General features: G+C 39.8%; 3 protein-coding genes, 1 long non-coding RNA gene and 1 pseudogene across 4 annotated transcripts in view; 3 read left to right on the top strand and 2 right to left on the bottom strand.

The window, feature by feature from the left end:
- The first annotated feature begins 577 nt into the window (after nucleotides 1-577).
- Nucleotides 578-942, top strand: LOC134292244 (large ribosomal subunit protein uL22-like). Its single transcript, XM_062861235.1, has 2 exons — nucleotides 578-664; nucleotides 709-942. The coding sequence occupies exons 1-2, from the start codon at nucleotides 578-580 to the stop codon at nucleotides 940-942; spliced, it is 321 nt and encodes a 106-aa protein (XP_062717219.1).
- Nucleotides 943-4,676: 3,734 nt separating this feature from the next.
- On the bottom strand, nucleotides 4,677-5,326 carry LOC115263791 (uncharacterized). The gene is made up of 3 exons (XR_009996615.1): nucleotides 5,196-5,326; nucleotides 4,988-5,126; nucleotides 4,677-4,907 (listed from the first exon to the last, which is right to left on the bottom strand). It is a non-coding gene; the product is annotated as an uncharacterized LOC115263791 (long non-coding RNA).
- A 9,659-nt stretch (nucleotides 5,327-14,985) lies between these two features.
- LOC134292240 (small ribosomal subunit protein eS4-like) lies at nucleotides 14,986-15,580 on the top strand (annotated as a pseudogene).
- Nucleotides 15,581-15,748: 168 nt separating this feature from the next.
- Nucleotides 15,749-24,506, top strand: part of LOC109411497 (transcription initiation factor TFIID subunit 11) — a 25,105-nt gene continuing 16,347 nt past the window's right edge. Inside the window, exon 1 of the mRNA XM_062861226.1 lies at nucleotides 15,749-15,765. Coding sequence (XP_062717210.1) covers nucleotides 15,749-15,765 — 17 coding nt within the window. The remainder of the gene's footprint in view (nucleotides 15,766-24,506) is intronic.
- Nucleotides 21,748-24,506, bottom strand: part of LOC109415927 (cyclin G) — a gene marked incomplete in the record, with an annotated part of 220,614 nt that continues 217,855 nt past the window's right edge. Inside the window, 1 exon segment of the mRNA XM_062847247.1 lies at nucleotides 21,748-24,506.

Genomic DNA, 24,506 nt, shown 5'->3' with positions numbered 1-24,506 from the left:
CAACCTAGCGATTTATGACCAAAAAGTGCAACCATACTTGCATCTTGTCACTTTAATTTGAAGAAGAGAGAGTCGATGAAGAGAACTCTCTCATGTTACTTTCGCCCTTATTTAAACTCAATCTAGAAGTGGTTGCGATGAACTTGCGTACTATTATATTACACAAAATCGATGCCATATCGCATCCCCTCACGATGCGATATCGCATCTCGCAACACTGCGCTAGTTGTGATCGATCAGCGCAAGCGAAAAGCAAGCAGCCATATTTGTTTTGTTCAGTTCGCGGACGGCAGTGATTTTTCTTTATTAATTTATAATTAATAATTCTTTTCTTGTTCGGTAGGTAGGTAAATAGTGTTTTTAATTTAAACCTATTTTAATATGTAAAATTTTCAGCGGTTTTCAAAATATTTCCGATTTGCTGCGGCAGCTCCTCGAAAATCGCCGGATTTAGCGATTCCCTATCACGGATTCAGCGGCTGTTACTGGGACTGGAGCAGAAAAAGGATTCTACAGGGCGTCAAGACCGGCATTTTGGGACAACTACTTTCCGGCAGCTTAAGTGTAACAGTCCAAGATGGGTCGCTACGACAAGGTGCCAGATTACGACGCCAAGTCCCGCATATCGAACTTCCGGCTGCATTGCAAGAACGCCCGCGAAACGGTGCTAGCCGTATGTCTCTGCGCCGTGCTCAAAAGCTCCCGAAGCACTTCTACGAGGAGGAGTGCTTTCCTTTCCGTCGTTTCAACAGTGGTGCCGCCCTTTGCGCCCAGGCGAAACACTGGAACACATCCATCGGCCGTTTGCCAAAGAAGTCGGACGAGTTCCTGCTGGAGCTGTTGTGGACCACTTCTCAGATCACGCGGGTACCGCGCCTGCATGGTCGTGTCAAGCTCCCGTGGCAAGAGGAAAAGATGATGCGATGGTCCATGGTTCCGTAAGTGATCAATCATATCTCAACCACTCAAAATTTTGGAGGTAATATGCAAATAATTGGTGTAATAAAGTATCGGTACATTTACTATTTTCAGCGAGTTTGGGGTTGCAATTGGGATGCAAGACATTAGTCAATGTATTGCGACAATTAATGTGCCTATTTGCCATGATTGTGATCGAGCCGGATAAAGCTCAAGTTTCTTCCCAAAGGGTTGCTTCCTAAGATTCCTTTGAGCGGAATCCTTTTAAGATTTTCTTATAAAGTTGTTGTGAACGAGCATTCGTGTACCCCATGATCGGCTCGGCTCGTGTCTATCACAACGATGGATAGACGACGACGGCCGCCGCCGCCGCCGACGACGACGACGATGACGAACATACAGAACAGCAGAACGCCATCATCTGCAGCAGCAGCCAGATGCTGCCCGCGCGCGCTCTCCGCGGTGTTACTTTTAATATGTCGTGATTAATTGTAATATTGTGTAATTGTATTGTTTGTACATAGTCTGTAAATAAATGTGCATGTTTTTATTATCGTAATATCCGGGTGTGAAGTGTTTTATTCGGCCACATAAGTACATTTCCCCGGATATGAAAGTGGCGACGAGGTTTAGCAGTCGGTTGTGAAAGCGCATGACCGACTCAACGGATCCTACGCGGGAGGGAAGATGGACGAATTGGCATCATCATCGTCGCACAGCAGAACCTGGCAGGAGTCGGACATCGCCAATGTCCTCCTGCAGGAGCACGGGTTTGCTTCCGAATGATGATCATTCATCCCCATCATCTAACGCCATCACCGAATTTGGCAACCCAGTGTAAGTCCAGTGGGAGTCCGAACGCACAGTCAGCGTCCTCCCATGGCAGCACGGTTCGATTCGCAGAATGGGTATTCCCTTCAGCATTGACCAAAGGAATTGGCAATCAACGTCCATCAGGAGTGGTACACTGTTGGCCGTGTCCTCCAATGGCAGCACGATTCGTTCCTGAAGTCGTTTGCTCCCCGTTATCCGTCAACACCATTCGGATCAAGCAGCCATGCAGAAGTCGGATGCCACGAAGCCAGCGTCCTTCTGCATCAGCCCGGTTTGGATTGCGAATGTGTACAGAGTAATCGGATGCATCCTGTTTGGTCAAGACTTTCTTCGTCGCATGAAGAAGTGTTTCTTGATTTCATGTTCGTCATCTTAAAAGGGGGAGATGTTGTGAACGAGCATTCGTGTACCCCATGATCGGCTCGGCTCGTGTCTATCACAACGATGGATAGACGACGATAAAGTGTCTCGAGTATACCAAAGTGGCGAATCCTGGTCGTTTTGACAGGTCTTCTGCTCGATTGGAACTATGGGGATGACATTAAATCGACTGTTCCAATTTTGACGTTTCTCCTCTTTGTTTTATCCAGGCTCGTTAGACGACGACGGCCGCCGCCGCCGCCGACGACGACGACGATGACGAACATACAGAACAGCAGAACGCCATCATCTGCAGCAGCAGCCAGATGCTGCCCGCGCGCGCTCTCCGCGGTGTTACTTTTAATATGTCGTGATTAATTGTAATATTGTGTAATTGTATTGTTTGTACATAGTCTGTAAATAAATGTGCATGTTTTTATTATCGTAATATCCGGGTGTGAAGTGTTTTATTCGGCCACATAAGTACATTTCCCCGGATATGAAAAAAGTTATATGTAAATTTCCGACCTTCTTTCGGAGGCTCCTCCAAAAGCTTTTTTTTAAGATTTTCTGGGGTAATTTTTTTTTTTTGAGATTCTTCCCATGAAATTCTACGGAGGTTTTACCAAAAGGGATTCCTCTTCGGAGATCGCACTATAGAAAAGAAATCCAAGACTTTTTATAGCGTAACGTTCCTACTGGGACAAAACCTGTTTCTTGCTGTTATTACCTGGGAGCATTCTCCGCTAATGATCTAACCCGTCCCGTCACCTTCAGCTATGTAGTGGTAATTCTGTCTTCAAATCGGAGACTCGATGGATGGGATCCATCTACAGGGGATAGACAAAATGATCAGGACAGGCAAAATTTTCCCTCCTCAAAAAAATTTCAAATGGTTGTAACTTTTCAAAAAGTGCATCAAATATACTCAAATTTTTACTGTAAGTTCATCAACTATTTGTGTATCAGCGGACAAAATTTGGAAAAGATAGAACTAATCTGCACGAAGTTATAAATATTCTAAAAAAAGGTAGAATTATCCGATAGCCAACTTTGAGCTGTTGTATCTCCGGATTTAATGAACCGAATGCAATGAAATTTTGACCATTTATGACTAATATAATGAGCTTTGAAAAACTTTTGCCATAATTTAAAATTTTTTACACGGAAGAAAATTATAACGATTAGGTTATTTTTCTAAAAAAAAAACGCCAAAATTCCTTAAATTTCAACATCGTTTCAAAATTCAAGATGCTAATTATAGTTCATTTAAATTCCCTCCGATTGTCTTGAATACAGATATGTTTTGAAAGAAAATAACAACATAGGCGGCAATTCATTGAAAAAGTAATGGGATGCATATTAAAAATAGACCAATTTACTAAAAAATCATAAAATTTATGAAATCATTATAACACGGCTTCCCTTCGAATAATTCAATCTCCAAATAAATACAAAGGTAAAATTTTCTTGCTTTCGCATAGTACATCAGACATTTATGAGCCCAGTGATGAATGAGCAATGTGGGTTGGTGTGGGAATACCATGAAGGTTTGTGTATTCTCCGAGGCTTAAAAAATCCAACAGGGTGAGATGATAGAAATAAGTTGTTATGGGGTCATTCATAAACCTCGTAGACGTTTTTATGGGGAGGGGGCCTAGCCAAAGTTAACGCTTCGCACAAATGTTAAAATCGACACTGATCTTTCATTCGGGCCTAACTGACATTTTCGAGTTCTCTTCATCGATCCTCTCTTTGTGTTATCACAGAATGTGTATTGAGTTTTCCAAAGAATTTTTGGTTGAAATGCGAAGAAGACGACTACATGTTGCTATAGAAACAAAAAGAATACTGATTTTGTTTGTTTTGATCAAGTTATTAGCGAAAGTGAGAGCCGACGAAGTCAGTTAGGCCCTTATGAAAAATCATTGTCGAAATGTTTGTATGGTCAAAAGTATACGAGGGGGAGGGGGAGTCTGAGATGACTAAATTTTGGCCTACGTGGTTTCCAATGAACAAAGAGGACGACGAAAAAGTTGGTGGTCGACTAGGGCAGGGCGGGGCAAGATGAGCACCCTAAGGATCACGTTGAGTTTATTGGAAGTGATCATAATTTTTCAAAGTACCTCCCGCATAATCACTAACTTTAAATTTAGCGTTTCACATACTGTTGATGACTATTAGCAATTGTCAATCAACCATTTCTCAAACTATCCGAGATAACAGTAAGATAACCATACCACGTACAGATTTGCCTGTTTGACAAATGGTAAGCAGCCAAATTACAGTATGTGGAATAGGCGGTTAAGATAGGTTACCATAAAAAATCGCTCATTTTCCCGAACAAATTTTTCGCAATACAGTAAAGAATATGGTCGATATATTATCCATTTTTTCAGACAATTCATTGTATAGCAAATGGTTGGGGAACAGTTTGACCGTAAATTTGAACGAAAACGAATACTGTATGTGTAACTAGTGATTTATAGTTCTCCATAGTAAAATAGCTGCATTCCATATTGCACACATAAAGTTACGAAGAGTAAAACCAAAAACGAATTAAATAAGAATTAATGAAACAATTTCATTTATTAATTACACCCTAATATGCATTCATACTATATGCCATGTAAAAAGGTTGTTTTCTGCTCCAGCTTCATTGTTGTCAGCAATCACGAAGCGACGAAATGCCCGAAAAGCTTCAGCCGCTGGTTTGGAGATCGAATCAAGGGAAGGTCAATCCACACTTGATTGTCCTAGCGTTGGAAGCGCTACCGTGCATAAGGAAACAGCGCCTACAGGAGAAATATAAACAATTCTTAGTTCACTGATCAACTGTAGAAACACTAGAATCTGTCTGGTGGAAAATACTTACCGTGGGGGGACGATGCGCCTCATGCCTCGTTGCCGAACCATCCGGATGTTGTCGTCTGGTTCTAGCGACATAGAAATTTGCAGCTGTAGGGCACCGATGAGGACGACCGCCAATGCCTCCGGATGGAAACCGTTTCCGACTACGGGGACAAAAGATACAATGTAGGTTTTCGTTGAGTAGACATTATTCCGTTAGATAAAATACTTACCTCTTATAAGTACGTTTACTGCTGCGGCTGCTGCTGCTGCTGGTCCGATTTTTTTTTCTTTGTTTTGAAAGTTCTCATTGCAGCCATCAGCCGATTTTCATTGGTTCACAAATACCGATGCATGCAACTGCTTATCATATTGTCAAACATCAGTAACATATAATGAAACGCACGCGTGTTAGTGTGTTGCACGAAATAAGCACAAACAGTATGATATAAGGTGAGTTAATATTGCCGCCATTACTTCCGAACTCCCATCTCCATATCATTCAACAATACTTGCACAGTATAATATAATGTGACCACTTGGTATAGATTGCTTATACCTTAATTTATAGTCGACTGCGTTGAATCTCACATTCTGCGACATAAAAGCAACTATTTATCATACATTAACAACAACAGATACAAGACAATTACTGTTTGGAGATTAAGACAAACTGTAAATCTTTATGCGGGCTCTCAGTAGTTCTTTGCTATATCATGTTTTCCACCACCCATAAACATGGCAGGGTTCAATATGCACAACAAGGATTATTTTTTTTGACTAAACAAAAAAGATGTTTTATGGTCAGTCCGAACATGCTGCGGGGTAAGACCAGTACCCCTACGGGGCAAGAAGCGCACTTCATTAAAATCTTAATATTTTAACAATAAATTGGCCACACAGTGATTGATGCGTTGATAATAGCAGAATAGCAGAATAAATTGGCCACACAGTGATTGATATAGTAAATCTTGTTTATAGCTATGGTATCACGTTCTAAAATGATCAGTTTCTTTTTCGAAAATTGAGGAAAAAATGTAGTTATAATATTTTATATATGAAAATGCAGTGGCATACGTGGGACCGCGCATAACTTGCGAACGGATGGTCCGATTTGGGTCGTCTATGTTTTGTTCTATTTGTTTTCACCCAAGGAAGGTTTATGAGGCATAAAACATGGGCAAATTGGGTTGTTTAGTGAATAAAATATTGTTATTTTCTATAGCCTAATCGAAAGAGCTCATTTTTCTGAGCATAACGTGATTTTATTGGATTCCAATACCTTTGTTTTGATGGCTAAATTAACAAAACAATTTTAATTTTCGTGGATAGAATGACAGTTCAATCGATAAAGTGACAGTTCGACCCGAACAAAAAAATTCCCCATACAAACTTTAAATGCATTTTAAAAATAGTTCCCGGACTCCAAAAATTATGAAATTTTGGATTTCGAATAATTTTTGGGCGGAGAATCCGATTATGAAATAATCCGGATACCCCTAAAGAACCCAATTGAGAGTTTTTGAAAATCGGGACTTGGCTTGGCTAGGGACTTGAAACGTCAAAAAACGCAGTAGGCAAGACAAGGTTTGCCGGGTTCAGCTAGTACTTTATACAAAATGTCCCGAAAACCAATAAACGATTATTAAGCGGCTTATTTTTTTTTAAATTCACGCAACCAAATAGTTGTAGAGGATACGAAAACTTGCGTTCGGCACAGTTCGGCACTATTGACTGGATTACAATAACTTCAAAATATTTTCTATATTCCCATCAGGGGTGCTCAATTTGCCCCACTATAGGGTAATAACTAAAATTGAATAAATTTTCATGTTTGTTTTTAGAAAATATTTTCTATTGTAAGTTAAAATGCTTTGCAGTAAGCTAGTAATGTTGGCTGATAACCAGAATTACAATTACGGTAAAAAAATATATTGTGATATAAAAACCTTATTTCATTCTGATGATTTCTTATAAGAAAATGTTCAAATTCCATGCTATTGACTAATTTGACGATATTTTTCAATGAGTTCGTTATTAAGTACCTTATACGTATCAGGTTCACAAACAGAATGAACTTCATTCTAATGGATTATGAAGTTTATGAAAAATCACCATAAAACTAGTAAAACAGAGGGGTGCTCATCTTGCCCCGGGTAGCCATCTTGCCCCGTCCTACCTTATTTGTGATTCAGTTCCGTCATGAAGCCCGCAATCCGCGACGAAAAGGCTAGTCGTCACAGGTCGTCACCGTTGTTCTTTCGGACGAAGATTGTTTTATTGTTATCTTCACGCTGTAGTGACGAGAAGGACGATTGTCAACCCTGTGCTGATCATTACCGCAAGCCGTCTTTTAGTGTAGTGAAAGTCTTTCACTAGCTGAGCTAAAAGCTTAGTGCAACTAACGAAAGTTGACTTAAAAACATATTGATCATTTTACAAATATAATAATGAAGGTATTAATGTCGTTGTGGAAGAATTTTGATCTAGAACAATAAGCAGAGCTAGCAATAATGTTGATATCCACTAAATTTAATCATACCGGATTCGAAATTCTGGCGAAAAAAACAATGATAAATGAAGTTTATATAAAGCAAAAAATGCTTTTCACGAGTTATGTATTCACGGCATTAAATCCCAGATTTAGTAGCCAAATGAGCGTTTTGTTTATGCTAAAATATCGGCGATGCTTTTAAGAACAGAATTGTTCATCGGAGATTTTTCCAAACGGGTACAGTGACCCCACACCGATGAATCACCTTAAATTTTGTACACTATTTATGAATCACCATGTTGATCAAATGGAGTGATCCATAAACTGTGGTCATTTTTGCCGATTCATAAATTGTGGGGTCACTGTACCTACTGCGGAGATTTATTGCAAAACAAATTCTTTCTGAAATTTCTCTTAGACAGAATTTCTCCAAGAGAAATTCCCTTGGAACTTTTGAAGGTAGTTTCCTTCAGTTAATTCTTTCAAGTACCTAATATTCGTTTGACGATTTTTTCAATAGAAATATAATCGAGTCATTAGAGACATTATTACGGAGATATTAAAAAAATCCAAAATTCCCATGGAGGCTGCCCCAAAAGAAATTCCTCCAAGGAGATTTTTGTCGTTGATTCGTCCAAGAGAAGTTCTTTCTTCCATCTCCCAAAACCATTTCGGAGGTTTAATATAGAATAATCTCTACAAGGATTCCTCTAGAAGGAAATCAGGATTTTATTTCAAGAAGAATTCCTTAAACGATTTTTCTAAAAGATGTTTTACGGGGATTCTTCCGAGAAAATTATTCATAGATTCTTCTAAGAAAAATGTCTTATGAGGTTCTTCACGAAGATTTCTTTTGGAGATTACCTGCAAAAGAATTTTTTTCAGAGTAAATCATGTGAAGATTTTTTACGAGAGAAATTCTTTAGAGATTTCTTCCAAACGAATTATTCCAAGAGGAATTCTCTCGTAGATGCATGTGAGAAGAATTTCTAGGGAGGTTCTTTCAAAAGAATTTTCTTAGGAAATTTATCCAAGAGCTGTTTTAAAACAAATTCGAAAAAAGATTCCTTCGGAGCATACCTAAACAGGCATTCATATATTTTTTTTGGGAATTTTTTTTCTAGATTCCTATAAAAGAATATTCTTAAGCGATTTCTTCCAAAGATTTCTCCAAAAGAAATTCCTAGGGAGATTGTGCTGGCAGGAATTCCTTTGTAGATTCATCTAAAAAGTATCCATTGAGAGATTATTTCAAGAGATTTTTTTTCAATGCATTGAAGGTCCATATAAGAGAAATTTATTGGGAGATTTTACCAAGAAGAATTACTGAGGGATTTTAATAAGGAAATTTCTTCGGAAATCGTTCCAAAAGTGATTTATTTAGAGATTCTTGCATGAATGGAATTCATGAGTTTCTTCGGAGATGTTATAAACAAATATACCTTCCGAGAGGAGTTCTTTCAGAAAACCCTCCCGATAATGTTTATCCGAGGTTCCGTCAGTTCCTTCAAGAAGATTTTTTTTTCAGATGAACTGGCTCTGAGATTTTCACGATTTTCTTAGGAAACATTTCTTATGAGATCTTTCCAACATGAGTTCCTCCCTAGGTTCCCCCATACGGAATTCATACAGGGTTTCAGATATTATTTTAAAAGATTTTCATAAGATATATTCCTTACTTTTTTCCAAAAGCAGTTCAATAGATTCGGAATTTCACAGAGTCTTTCAAGATGAATTCTTTTAGAGTTTCTTGAAAGAGGAATTCCTAGATTGCTCCTAGAAATGGAACATCGAGAATTCCTGCAAGAAGAATTTCTTTGTAGATTTTTTCGGGAGGAATATTTCCGAAGTTTCAAAATTTGTGTAAAAAATAATTCTTATAGATTTTTTCCCAAGAGAAATTCTTTTGAAGCCCGTTCTAGAAGAAATGCTTCCAAAGGTTCTTTTAAGACATCATCTTCTTTCAAAGAGTTTTGTAGAATAAATATCTTAAAAATACCTCCAAGAGGAATTTTTTTAATAGTAATTGTTCCGAATTTTTCAAGCGGAATTCTTTAGAAAATTCTCATGAGTTTTTTTTTGTAGAGAGAAATTGTTTCGCATATTTTTATAGCAGAAATTTACCCTATAAAAATACGTGATTTCTTCCAAAAGGTTTTCTCCGGAGATTGTTACAATATAGTTACAACGGAGTATCCTTCAAGATATCTTCGGAGATTCATCCAAGAGGAATTCCTCTGGATATTTTTCAAAGAGAAAATTCGACATTGACATCGCCTACGACCTCACGAAACACGTTGACTGGGGGAAGTACGCGGAAGCAATTATCGGCGGTGAGCAATTAATTGGTAGAAGTCCCACCAGAAATACTTTGTGGCAATGTTAATAACTATATTGATGTCAGGATTGATGTAGAACATCTTTGGAGGAATCATGCACAAAAAAATCTTCTCGGAAAAAAACTCAAGAGTAATTTTTTGGATAAATTTTCTTGAAGAATTCCAAGCATAATTTCCGGAAAACTTTAGTATATGGAAAGAATAGTTTTTTTTTCAAATAATTGCAAGAGAAATTCCTAGGAAGTGAAAAAAAATCTTAAGAAAGAATTCTTGGGGGAATTAGATTGATATTCCTGCAAAATTATACTGAATTTCATTCAGAATTTGTGGTAAAATCCCTCCAGAATTTTCGAAAAAATGTATCCAAGATTTGTCTCGAAATTTCTCCACAGTTATTCCGAAAATTCCCAAGAGTACTATCCCAAATCCTTAAGCATTTATGCAAAACCTCTCCAGGATATCCATAGTGTAGGTATATCTAATTTTCCTAAAAAATCCACGAAAGTTTTTCCTTAAGTTTCCTGAGAATTCCTTCAGGTGTTCCTCGAGAATTCTACCAGGAAATCCTCGGGTATTCCTCTAAGAGTTGGCCGGGCATTTCTCCAGGAGTTCCCTGGGTGTTTCTCCAGGAGTTCCTCAGGAATATCTCCAGAAGTTACCCAGGTATTCTTCCAGAAGTTTCTCGGGTATTCCTCTAGGATTTCCCCGGACATTCATCCACTAGTTTCTCGGGAATTCCTTCAAGGAGTTCTTCGTGAATTCCTCCAGGAGTTTCTCAGGAAATCCTCCTATAGTTCCCAGGATATTCAGAAATTGCTCCAGGATTTCCCCGGAAATATCTACAGGAGGTCTTCGGAAATATCTCAAGAAGTTCCTCGGGAATTTCTCCAGGACTTCCTTGGAAATTATTCCGGGAGTTCCTTAGAAATTTAACAAGAATTTCCTCGAAGATTAATCCAAGAGTTCCCGGGAATTTCTTCCCCAGAAGTTCCTTTGAAATTCCTCTAGGAGTTCCTTGGGAACTGCTGCAGGAGTTCCTTGAGAATATCTCCAGGAGTTTCCCAGAAATATCTGCAGAAGTTCTTCAAGAATATCTCCAGAATTTCCTCGGGCATTTCTACAGCAGTTCCTTGTAAATTATTGCGGAAGTTCCTCAGGAATTTCTCAATAATTTGCTCAAGGATTCATCCAGGACTTCCCCGAGGATTTCTTCAGAAGTTCCTCGGGAATTTCTCCAGAAGTTCCCCGGGGATTTCTCCAGGAGTTCCCCGGATATGCCTCGGTCATTCCTTCAGGAGTTCCTTGGAAATTAATCCAGAAGTTTATCGGGAATTTCTCCAGAACTTCCCCGGGAATTTCTCCAGGAGTTCCCCGGATATGCATCCACTAGTTTCTCGTGAATTATTTCAAGGAAATCCTTGTGAATTCTTCCAGAAGTTTTTCAGGAAATCCTCCTGGAGTTCCCCGGATATTCAAACATTCCTCCAGGAGTTCCCCGAAAATATCTGCAGGAGTTCTTCGGAAATATCTCCAGTAGTTCTTCGGGAATTCCTCTAGTGTTCATCGGAAATTCTTCCAGGAGTTCCTCAGAAATTCTCCCATTATTTCCAAGTTGCTGCAGGTATTCTTCGGAAATTCCTCCGGAAGTTCCTCAAGATTTGCTGCAGGAGTTCTTCAAGAATGTCTCCAGGAGTTCCCCAGAAATATCTGCTGGAGTTCTTCGGGAATATCTCCAAAAGCAAGTCCAGAAGTTCCTCGGGCATTCCTTCAGGAGTTTCTTGTAAATTATTGCGGAAGTTCCTCAGGAATTTCTCCTCAAGGATTCATCCAGAAGTTCCCGGGATTTTTTTCCCCAGGTGTTCCTTGAAAATTTCTTCGTGAGTTGCTCAAGAATTTCCTCGAGAATGGATCCAGGAGTTCCTCAGAATTTTTTAAAGCAGTTTCAAGTTGCATCAGAAGATACTGGGGATTTCCTCGGAAATTCCTCCAAGAGTACCTTGGGATTTCCAATAAAAGTTTCTCGGGAATTCCTCCAGGAGTTCCGCGTGAATTCCTCCCAGGAATATATTCAAAAACTCCTTTGAAACTCCTCTAGAAGTTCCCCGGAAGCATCTGCAGTAATTTTTTAGGAATATCTCCAGAAGTTCCTCGGGAGTTCCTCCTGGAGTTCCTTGGAATTTTTTTCCGGGAGTTCCTCAGAAATTTCTCAAAAATGTATTTTCTCGAGGATTCATCCAGTAGTTCCCGTGATTTTTTTTTTCTCCAGGAGTTCCTCCAGGAGTTCATAGGAAATTCATCCAGGAGTTACTCAGAAATTATTTCAGCAGTTCCAAGTTGTTTCAGGAGTTCCTCGAGAATTTTTCCAGGAGTTCCTCAGAAATTTCTGCAGGAGTTCTTCGGAAATATCTCCAGAAGTTTCTCGGGAATTCTTGCAGGAGTTTCTTGGAAATTTCTCCGGGAGTTTCTCAAAAATTTCCTAGAGGGTTAATCCAGGAGTTCCTCAGAAATTCTTTTAGTAGTTTCAAATTGCTCTAAAAGAGCCTCGAGAATTCCTCCAGGAGTTCCTGAGGAATTCATCCAGGAGTTTCTCGGGGATTTCTCCAGGAGTTCTGTGGGAATTCCTCCAGGGTTTCCTCGTGAATTCCTCCCGAAGTTTCTCGGGAATTCCTCCCGGAGTTCCTTGGGAATTCTTCCAGTAGTTTCTCGGGAACTCCTCCAGGAGTTTTTCGTGAATTCCTCCAGGAGTTCCTCGGGAATTCCTCTATGAGTTCATTGAGAATTCATTAAGGAGATCCTCCAGGAGATCTTCGGGAATTTTGGCGGGAATTTCCTCAAGAATTTGCCAGAAATATCTGCAGGAATTCTTCGGAAATATCTTCAAAAATTTCTCTGGAATTCGTCCAGGAGTTCCTAGGAAATTTCTCCGGGAGTTCCTCAAAAATTTCCTCGAGTATTGATCCAGGAGTTGCTGAGAAGCTCTTCCAGCTCCAGGACATCCTCGAGAATTTTTACTGGAGTTCCTCGAGAATTTCTTCAGGAGTTCCCCAGATATATCTGCAGGAGCTTTTCGGAAACATGTCCAGAAATTCCTTGAGAATTCCTCCAGAAGTTCTTTGGAAAGTTCTTCATGAGTTCCTAGGAAATTCATTCAAAAGTTCTTCTGAAACTCCTTCAGAATATCCTTCGGAAGTTCTCCGGGAATTCCTCCAGGAGTTCTCCGGGAATTCCTCCAGGACTTCCTCGGAAATTCCTCCAGGAGTTTATCGGGAATTTCTTCAGGAGTTCCTCTGGAATTCCTCGGATTCCTCCAGGAGTTCTTTAGAATTTTTTTCCGCAAGTTTTTCAGGAATTTCTCAGGAGTTTCTCGGAAATTCCTCCAGGAGCTCCTCAGAAATTGCTGCAGGAGCTTCTCGGTGATGCCACCAGAAATTTCTTGGAAATGTTTCCAAAAGTTTCTTGGAAACTCCTCCAGGACTTCCTCGGGAATTTCTCCAGCATTTCCTTTGATTTTTTTTCCGGGAGTTACTCATGAATTCTCTCGAGGATTCATCCAGGAGTTCCTCGGAAATTCCTCCAAGAGTTCCTCGTGAATTCCTCCAGAAGTTCCCCGGGAATTTCTCCAGGAGTTTCTTGGCGATTGCTCCCAGGAACTGGTAATTCCTCCTGGATTTCTTCTGGAACTCCTTCTGGATTACCTCAGAAATTCCTCCGGGAGTTTCTTCGGAATACCTCCAGGAGATCCATGGGAATTACTTCTGAAGTTCCGCTGGAATTCCTCTAGCAGTTTTTCGGAAATTTCTCCTGGTTATCGTCGGGAATTCCTCCTGGATTTCCTCGGAAGTTCCTCTTGAAGTTTGTTCTGAACTCCTCCAGGAGTTCGTTGAGAGTTTTTCCAGGAGTTCCCAAGGAGTTCATTGAGAATAGGTCCAGGAGATCCTCGGAAATTCCTCCAGGAGTTCTCTGGAAATAGCTTCTCTCTCTCTCTCTCTCTCTTGGCGTAACGTCCTCATTGGGACAAAGCCTGCTTCTCAGCTTAGTGTTCTATGAGCACTTCCACAGTTATTAACTGAGAGCTTCCTCTGCCAATGACCATTTTGCGTGCGTATATCGTGTGGCAGGCACGAAGATGCTCTATGCCCAAGGAAGTCAAGGAAATTTCCTTTACGAAAAGATCCTGGACCGACCGGGAATCGAACCCGTCACCCTCAGCATGGTCATGCTGAATACCCGAGCGTTTACCGCCTCGGCTATATGGGAAATAGCTTCAGTAGTTTTCGAAAATTTCTTTATAAGTTCGCCGGAATTCATCCAGGAGTTCCTCGGAAATGTTTCCTGGAGTTCAGGAACTCCTGAAGGAATTCCAGAAGAACTCCTGCAGCAAATCCCGAGGAACTTTTAGGGGAATTACCGCGAAACTTTGGGAAAAATTCCAGAGCAACTCATGAAAAAATTCTCGAGGAACTCCTGCAGCAAATCCCGAGGGACTCCAGAAGGAATTACCGAGGAATTCCGGGAAAAATTCCAGGGAGAAATTCTCGAGGAACTCTTGGAGAAATTCCTGAGGAAATATTGGAAGAATTCCCGAGGATCTCCTGGAGGAATTTCTGAGAAACTCCTGAAGGGATTCCCGGGGAACTCTTTCAGGAATTTCCGAGGACCTTCTGGAGGAATTCTTGAGGAGCTCCTGATGGAATTGGAGTAGAACTGCGAAAAGAATACCTGAGGAACTCATGGAGAAATTCCTGGGTAACTTCTGAATGAATATCCTTGAAACTCGTGAATGAATTACCGGGGATACTCCCAAGGAGTTCCCGAGGAAAACCTTGAGGAGGAGGAGGAATTGTCGAGGAGCTCATAGAGGAATTCTCGAGAAACTCCCGAGCAACTTCTGGAGGAATTTTCGAGAAAATCCCAGAGTAACTCCCGAAGAATTTTCGAGGAACTCTTGGATGAATTTTTGAGGAAATCCCTAGAAACTCCTTGAGGAATTTCCGAGGAAGTTCTGGATGAATTTCCTAGGAGTTCCTGAAGGAATTCTAGTGGAACTGGAACTGCTAGGGGAGTTCCCGAGGAACTCCTGAAGAAATTCCCGAGAAACTCTTCGAAGAACTGGAGGAATTCTCATGGAACTCTTGCAAGAATTTCAAAGAAACTTCTACAGAAACTCCTGCATAAATTCTCAAATCCCTCAGGAACTCCTGGAGGAATTCTAATAATTAATTACTAATAATGTTTGTATTTTTGCAGGGTGACAACGCAGCCATCTTCGAGTCAGTGTTGCATTAACCCTGGCACCGTCGGAACAATCGTTTCCTTTTCGTTCTAAAGTGTCAAGATGGCTTGCGGATCGAAGAAACATTTGGAGCGTATGAACGCCTCAAAAGGATGTTGGCCCAGACCAGACCATGTTAACTTTGCCCCGCGTCCATTCACTGAACCCATGACTGGCCCACACAAGCCTATGATTTTCTTGCGTATGTGAAGTACGTCTTGATCAACACCGAGATCACCAAGATCTGTAGCGTTACATCTAGATCGATGGCAAGGTTCGCATTGAATTTAACTACCCGGTCGGATTCATGACTCACTCTTTGATCTACGACGCCAAGGGTCGTTTCACCGTTCACCGTATTACCACGGAGGAAGCCAAGTACAAGCTCCTGAAGGTGTGGTGCGTCAGATCGGCCGTGGAAGGTGCCCTTCATATTGAATGGATCCGAGCATCCACCAGAACGATTCGATCTATTACAATATCATCACCGCTGATGGACGTGTTCGAGCTTGACCACGAAGATTTGTGCGTGACCAACTATCAGAACGGAAGACGAGCTGTTTGCGTGCGGGTAATCGCTTTTTCAAACCATGAGAAGAAGATCTGTTTTGTATGCTGAAAATACAAAAATCCGTTAATAATACCACTTTAAAAGTAAGCTGAAATAGAAGAATACGGAAGATGGGAATTATCGGCAGGTTTGTTCTCTTCGTCATGAGGGGATTTTGTCGGCCAAAACTTGGTCATATAATTCACCTTGGTTGGGGAGGATTTGAGGCCCTCCATGACGAAGAGAACAAAACTGCCAAAATACACAATTTCCCCCATTTTTTTAGATTTTCTTTGAATTTATAGTATAGTCAAGTCATGCATGCAAACAAGCTCTCATTTTATGTGTAAGTGCTTATAAAACATGAGGTTTATGAACAGGCTTCATCCCAGTTGGGACAAAGCAATAAAGAAGAATAAAAAATTTAGTCCAATGCTTTGTTTTTTTGTTGTGTTTATTGATTCTTCATTGCCTTCTCTTCTATGGCTGACTAAATTGTTTTTATTCTTTTTCGATTTGAATTTAGTATAAATTTAGTGTTTACTTCAGCTATACAAAAATCTGAGCGAAAAGGGATGAAAATACAATTTAATCAGCCATAGAATAGCATTTGAAATCGTTTTCATTTTACGTCGCTTCATTCACATCGTATAAATGTACATCGAATAAATTACATCGCAAGAATTACATCGGATTTGTTTATTACATCAACAGCCGCCGAGTACATCGGGCTGTGTAATATTCATCAATCGATGTAACGACCTGGTTGCAGCGATTTCGATGTAATATTCAACAACTTTTTTTGCTGTGTTGACCACTCGCGGCGCTGGTATCGTTTTTGCTCCTGATTGACGTTTGCTCACTACCGCCATCTAGTGGCGGCCCGGCCAAACACAGAATATTTAGCATTGGGCGATTACGTATTCGTGACGATGTTTTTTAATGAAATTTGTTCTGAGTGTTACGTCTGTTTCTCTGTGGTGAAACATCAACAAATCCGATTGCAATTTTTCATACAAACTTTTGAGGCACAAATCTGACGAACAAAGCATCGAGCCAAGCCGCACTTGTTTTTCCTGGCTTTGCTTTCTTGCAAAAAGAGGAAGCTTCTTGGGAAGCTTTTACAAATCGAGAGAATTTGTTTACGAATTTTCAAGATTGGTGCTCTTGAAAACGTGAGTAGGGGACCAAGTCGGCCATTGTGGCAGCCATGTTTGTATTCTCTGAAGTTTCTCCTTAAGATAATATTGTACGTGCACTCAGAAATAAAAGTATACACGGAATTACTATTATTTATGCATGTTGTATCCGCATCTCTCTCACTCTCTTTTTGTTTTCATGCTATCTGCCGTTTAGCCTGGGTTGAAGAGAAGTGTTTCGTCAACCCAGGCGAAGCACCAAATAGCATGAAAACAGAAAGAGAGTGAGAGAGATGCGGATACAAAATGCATAAATAATAGTAATTCCGTGTATACTTTTATTTCTGAGTGTGGATTGGCTAACTGAACACGACGAATCGAAAACACCCCTTGAATTGAACGGCGATTCCCAAACAGCTCAAGCCCTGGATTTTCTTTGTATCTTTCGATTTTTTGCCTTTTTTCAATAAGTAGTGATATGTATAGGTTAAAAATACAGATTTTTTTGCTTTGAAATACAGATACACAAATTTTTCACAAAAAATATACAGATTTAAATGTGGCAACCCTGATCACGTCCCAGAATAGTGTGGCGAACGGCGGCAGTAGCAACAATGAATATGCAACTGGTGTTTCGTCCGTGACGCCAGTTTCATCAAATTTCAATGACCCCAATCCCCCAGTACATCATTTTTGAATGAAGCCTAGGAGGCGACGCTTTCGACGCTTCTCACTGTCAACTGTGTTTTCTTCTATTCATTCCAAATTGCGTCTACAGCAAGTGAGCGCGGTTCGTGAAAACCTATTGAGTTGAATTAGTTATCAAAGCCCTTACGCCATTGGTTCCGTCGCAAACTTGAGTGCAATTAGTATGTATTCCACATTGAATTTCTCTCGGAGGTTCTTCTACATTCCTACCGATATTTTCCCATGATTCTAGCAATTCTTTCCGGAATTGTTCCGTGAGAACTGTGCAGGATTCCTGAGTCCTAGTCGATTTCGCCTGATGTTTTTCACAGAAATCTTGTAGGATTTCTTTAAGGCCGCACGGGACGACGTGTAATTTTTCCTATCTTCCCTCTCTAACAATTTGCCTCACGATTTTGAAGATGCAAATATCAAATTCCACTGCACTGACGATGCTGAAACTTTAGTCGATTGTACACCGCAAGTGAGCAAATGAACGATCAAATTTTTAGTCAATAATATGAAGTAGAAGTTGAGATTAGCATCTTACTAACAACAGAGCAATGGCGGACGATTCAACCACCGTCCCGTCCGGCCTTAATAGGTATCAGGTATCACTAGGTCAGCTCCAGAGGTACGGCCTCCTACAGTCTCTCCCGGAGTTTCTCTTGAATTATTTTCCGCATTACTTTTTTTAAGTTCATCCCGGAATTTTCTCAAGGGTTCTTCCCGGGATATCTCCCTGAGATTTTAGAACGATTTCTTACAGAATTTCTACAAGAGTTATTCCTGCATTTCTCCTGAAGTTTTTCCCAAGGTTTTTCATGATTTTTTGCAGTAGTTTAGCCCGGCATTTCTTCCACAGGTTTTTGCGGTATCGCTCCCAGGATCCCTCAAGGAATTTCTCCTTGCAACTTCTTCAAGAAAGTATCGAAAACTCTCGTGTAGAGTTTCTTCTGGAGTATTTCTCAAAGGTTCTAGCAGGATTTCTTTTGAAGATCCTCTTAGATTTCCTTCGGAATTTTTTTAGGCATTTATCTTGGAAGATTCCTTCCAGTGTTGCTCCTTAGATGGTGATCAGCATTTTGCAGAACTTATCCTGAACTTACTCCCAAAAATTATTCCGGGATTCATTCAGAGCTCCTTTTGGGAGTTATCGTTTTTTTCTGTGTCTTTCCAAGCTTTTCTTTGTAGTTGTTTCCGAGAGTTCTTGCTGATATCTCAGTGATTTTTCTAGAATAACTTGCACTGATATTCCCAGAATCCTACCAAAATAATCCTGCCCTGAGATCCTTTTGAAGGTTTCTCTTGGTATTGCTCTAATTATTCGGGAGTTTTTGCGTGAACTTTACACAAGTTTTTCTCGGAATACAGTGGAACCTTTCAGGGGCACAACAGAGGAGTTTCAGGGATTTGAAATTTGTTTCAAGATGTTTAAAGAGAGTTTCAGAAAGATTCAGGGACTTCCATGGGCGTACTTAAAACGCCAAAACACCCCTGAAACCATTATTAGTCCTCTTACGATTCCTTGAAACCCCCTTAATGCCGGTTAGAACAGAAATTCCATGAAACCACTAGAGCAAATGAATTCTAATTTGTTGTCCGTATCGCTCTGATGAAAAATAGTCGAACTTTAGCGCCACTTCTATAACATTGCCGAGATCCCCTGAAATTCCCTTGAGCTCCCTTGAGATCACACCCCTGAAATGCCCTGAGACTCTCTTAAACGCCCATGAAATCCCCTAAAACCCCCGTGAATCTACCTACAAGAAATCCCGGGAGTGCTGTTGCAGAAACCCCGAGAAATTCGCGACATCCTAGGGGAAACAGCATAATAACACAGAGAAACAGACGTCACACTCATCGCTTCCCATCGATCACTTTTTAAACGGTTGATTCAAATATTCAGTAGTAGGTCGATTGACCACTACAGCGCTCATAGGCGCCAACTTAAGGGGGGCAAGCATGGTTTTGCCCCTCCCCCATTTTTGATGATTTTTCGATTTTTCCATATAAAAAATAAAAAAAACAGGCTTTGCCCCCCCAATAATTTGACCAAGTTCGCGCGTCTGACAGCGGTGGTATCGTTTTTGCTCCTGTTTGACGTTTGCTCACTACCGCCATCTAGTGGCGGCCCGGCCAAACACAGTACATTTAGCATTGGCCGATTATGTTTTCGTGACGACGTTTTTTAATGAAATTTGTTCTAAGTGTAACGTCTGTTTCTCTGTGGTAATAATTTGAAGAAGGAATTGCGGTTGAAATTCAAGGAGAAATCCCTTAAAAGGAATTCAAGGAAGATCCCTGGATAGATTTCGAGAGAAATCCTCAGAGGAATTTTGGAAACAATTCTTAATACACAGACAAACAGACGCATCACTTGGAACAAAGTGCGATTCAGATCATCGTCAAAAAAGCATAATCGCCCAATACTAATTAAGCTGTGTTTCGCAAACTCACTGAGAAGATGACGACAGTGAGCAAACGTCAAACGTCAAACAGGAGAAAAAACTATGCGAGCGCTATGAGCAAGAGATTTGCGAACTACAGTATATTTGAATAGACCGTTAAAAAAGGAAACAATGGAATGTGGTTAGAATGAGATGTATGTTTATTTGTGCTTAATAGATTTACAAATTGGGTTACCAAGGGTATTATCGGCAGGTTTGTTCTCTTCGTCATGAGGGGTTTTGTCGGCCTCATTGCTTGAAACTTTGTCGTATAATTCAGCTTGTTTGGGAAATATTTGAGGCGAAGTTTGAATTCAATTGGTATAAAAAAAACATGACGAAGGGAACAAAACGGCCGAAAAGTTCCTCTATATCCCTCAACAAATCTCTAGAGGACATCCTAATCACTGAGGGAGTTCTTGAGATCAGAAGTTTTCCAGAGTTTACTAGTATTAATCAAAATAATAAGGATAATTACGGTACCACCGGTACCGATTTCAATACGACATTGCTAATCTAATCTGGAGCTCGATTTGAATAGGTCGTATGTGCTTTTGTCGATATAAAATTCGATCAGTTTATTTTAGTCATTGTAGCAATATGGCAGATATTTTGCAAACTTTTAATGATGGAACAGAACGCCTGTTTTGTGAGGATTCTGCTTTATGTATCAACTTTGCTCAATTTCAACGGTTTTCGCTATAATAAGCGAATCCAACTGATCGAATTTTCAATCGACAAAAACACATACGACCTATTCAAATCGAGTTCCAGTAATGTTTGGCTTCTTTAGCGGTGTTGAGATAATTCCATATTCTGAATCTGCATGCGAAACTGAACCGAAATCCAAATTTTCATGAATTTTGGGAACCTATTTAAAAATAAATTTGAAGTTTGTATGGGTGCGATTTGTCGAATTTTGTACTGGGTGGAGCTGTCATACGGTTACCTAGCTGTCAAAAGGTGATTTCAAAAAATCTCTTTGAAATTGATTTTAGGTACCAAAATAAAGTTCTAAAAGTCTGAAAAAAATCATAGTGGCTCAGAAAAAGATACTCTTTCGTATAAAATCAAAAAATCGATACATTTTTCTTAATTTAAAAACCCAATTTCTTTAGGATTTCCATCGGAATCCTATCATTACTACATCACCAGTTGCAACCTCCACAGCTTGCTACTCAGAATTTGTAGTTAATACTACTTTTATTCATACCGAACGCTTTGTTCGTAGTATGTTTGAAAGTTGTAGTGTAGTAAATTCGATTTTATTCAAACGGAAATGTTCCAAAAGTAGTATATACTACCAAACATGTAGTTAACTCAGTTTTACTACTTTTTATTCATACAACCCATTATTGAGACAAATTTTACTTACCAGAACCTAAAGGCACATCGCGCGACCTCGGAAGTTGCTCCGCTCTCGTTGATTTTTCGAAATCTTTCTCAAAAAGGCACAAAACTTCTTTATCTTTTCAGTGGCAGTACAACTTCTCGACGGAATTAAGCCAACTCAGAGTCGACGTCGTGGAATCGTTTGTCTTACCCTCAAGCGTCGCCAAGGAATTTCGGATACTTTACCTTCAGGAGCATGAACACCAGTCCAAACGCATGTATAAATAAATCAAGTTTTTTTTTATTTTTTTCTTCATTTGTTCCCAAATGAAACTGTAATTGCCATTTTCCACGTGTTTTTTTCTCATCTTTTGTCATTCTTTCTTTTGTTTTCACATTTTTCATTTTCTTTTCGTCAATTGCCTTATACGAGATACATAAATCATACATAATTGTAATTCATCAGAGACACATTTTCATGTTTTTTTCTCTCTTCATTCTTTCTCTCGCACTGTTTTATTCTCTCTCTCTATCTCATTCCATGCTTCTGCTCAGCCATGAATAAAGTTATGGTTCATGGTTTCGTTATCTGTTAAAATCCGTGCCTTTGTGTGTGTATGCGTACGCTTCTGAAACTCGCTCTCCTCATACTACGACTCTCTCTTTTGCTGTTCTGTTCTTTCAAAATAATCCTTCTTGCGAGGAGGCTCTCTTCGGTCTCAGTAATGATAGCTATTATTCTCTTTCTCTCTCTGCGTCTTCAGTTTGTTGCTCCTTATCAACTAATCTAAACAATGTATATAATAATTACGGTTGTGTGTATGGGGGACAGGATGACGAGAGGGAAAGGATGATGGGTGACGTAACGAACAAAAAAAAAACAATAGAGATTAGCGCACCCGATTTCTTCGCGCACACGGAATCCTTGCTTCAAACCAGTGAAGACGAATGTTTCGCCGCGTGGGAGAGTGCGAGGTTGAAACGAACACAAGTAAGGGATGTTGGGAGAATGAGGGAATATACGTACACATATATGTATAAAAAAGATTTGTATTTTTGGAAGTACGATTACACGAATTTACGACAAAAAATAAAAACTATGCGAACGAGAATTATGAAGTGCTTCTACCTCTTCTTATCTGCTTGCTTGTTTGTTTTGGATGAGTTTTCCTTCTTAGTGGTTTTATCTTAGAAAACAAAACTAACACACGCGCGATGGAATTAGGTGGATAAAAATCTCTTTTTCGGTTTATGCTCAGTTACTTTCTTATTTCTCTCTCTTTTAGATTTCGCTCTGCGCTGACTGGTAGTCACTTTGCTATAAGTTAGTGAGTGTCTCTCTCAGTTTGTTTGCACTTGTTTTTTCACTTTCTTTGTTTCATAAATAAATAATTTGTTTAAAAACAGGAAAATAATTTACAAAAAATGGGAGAAAGGAAGGTACACAAATATTTTTATGTATAATAGTGTTTGCCTTGTTTCGCTTTTTCTAAAAAAAAATAACAGACTCAGTTACACAAAAAAGATAACCTTTTCTGATTCTTTTGTTTTCTTCTTCAGCAATTTCTTTCTCTTGCGTAAAGTTTGCTTCGTTTTGCCCGCGTTTTGCCTATGAGACGGGTTTTACTTTTTAAATAAATCGAATCACAATAACTTTGCTTTATAAATTAATATTTAATAGTTAAAATACTATATTCTTCAGTTTGCGTTTTTTAATTTTTTCTTTTTTTTTATACTTTCAGAGACAAGAATTGTTTCATTGTTTCTTCATTTTACTAAAGGTATTTTATGTTATTTCTAACGAAACCGGTGGGGATGGGATGTTTGGGTTTCCGAATCGCTCACAGGGACCGACAGGGCCGACTCGAACGCCGAAAGTATTCGAGATCAGACAAGCAGTGAAAAATAATAATAGAACAGAGGTTTTGCTTCCGGAACGGCCGGTCCCTAGGTGCCACGGTGCGCGCTGCGTCGGAGCGGAAAGCTCTCTAGGGCCACCTCCAAATGGTTGTGAAGTTGTTTGGGATAAAGCGTGCACTGCTTTGCAAATGCCAAATGGCTTTACGCCAAGCGACTCGTATGCCACGTGAGCAACGGCCCCCAAAGCTCCGACACTAACAATCGGAAACCCACTCATCCCATCCCCGCCTTCGTTACGAAGTTTTCTTCTTTCGGGTGTTTCTTCGCGAAGCACGACCGCTACCGTTGCCGGCCACGGTCGTGGCCACCGCGATGACCACGATCAGTACGACGACGTTCATCATCGTCGATTGTTCGGTTTCGGAGAGAGAGCGCGGTATTTAGCTCTCTCTCTCGTTCTATGCTCTCACTTGCTCTCTTAAGTGGACGCGGAAAAAGAGATTTTCCTGTTTCGTTTTGTTCTTTTTTATCTTATGGATGCAACTTGGCGGCTTCGGGATCTATCTCACAGCTGCTACTACTACTACAACGACAACGTCAAAACACAAACAAACGCGCTGTGATTTTTTTTACTCTGGATTCTGATTATTTTTTCGTTTGGATCTGACTTGATTTAACTATTTTTTTGTAGTTTAATTCTCTACTAGTTTTCTTTCTTACTTTCTTCTGTTTGTGTGTGCTGTTCAACCGCGTTTATAGTTATTTGTTTCGGTTTCCTTTTGTTTCGTTAATTAGAAAGCGATTAGACAAATTTCACTACTACACAGATTGAAATGACTTGCTTTTTTTGGTTTGACTTTTTATACGATTTTTCAGTGTTTTTGTGTTAGATAATATAGCTTGATATTTTCTTACGCGCCAACCGGATTCAAACCCTGGGGTTCGGGATTCAAACTCCGGCGAGAACGTGTTTCTGCGCTTGATTAGAGGGAACTTATTTCGTTTACTTGATTTATTACACGTTTGGAATCTAGAGTTCGGTTACTTTCGTTTGCAAGAAGAAATGAGAGAAATTCCACTACAAAATTACACAAGCTTACAATTTCCGTTCTCTGTTTTATTATATAGTGTTTGTTTTGTGTTTGCTTTACGGAGTAAAATATCTAATAACACAATCAGTACTGGCTTTTTTGTGATAGAACTGTTCTGCTGCTTTGTTGTCACGATTTCCGATTTCGTATCCTTGTGAGATTTTCTGTTGCCTAATGTCAAGTTCGTTAGTCTGTTGTTAAACCTTCTCGAATAATTCTCGTTCTTTTCCTGGATCTTCGCCTGCTCTTCTGCTTAGGTTGGTTTTTACGTTTTTTAAACACCTATGTCCTAGATTTTTTTACCTTTTGTATATTTTGTACTTTTTTTGA

The sequence above is a fragment of the Aedes albopictus genome, chromosome 1 (assembly GCF_035046485.1).
Source record: "Aedes albopictus strain Foshan chromosome 1, AalbF5, whole genome shotgun sequence".
Taxonomy (NCBI): domain Eukaryota; kingdom Metazoa; phylum Arthropoda; class Insecta; order Diptera; family Culicidae; genus Aedes; species Aedes albopictus.
This window is presented reverse-complemented; position numbering and strand designations above follow the sequence as displayed.

Bases quoted from the DNA above. Each gene is read 5' to 3' on its own strand.
- LOC134292244 (XM_062861235.1), top strand. From the start codon at position 578: ATGGGTCGCTACGACAAGGTGCCAGATTACGACGCCAAGTCCCGCATA. The intron at 665-708 runs GTGCTAGCCGTA...AAGCTCCCGAAG, and splicing joins GCAAGAACGCCCGCGAAACG to CACTTCTACGAGGAGGAGTG.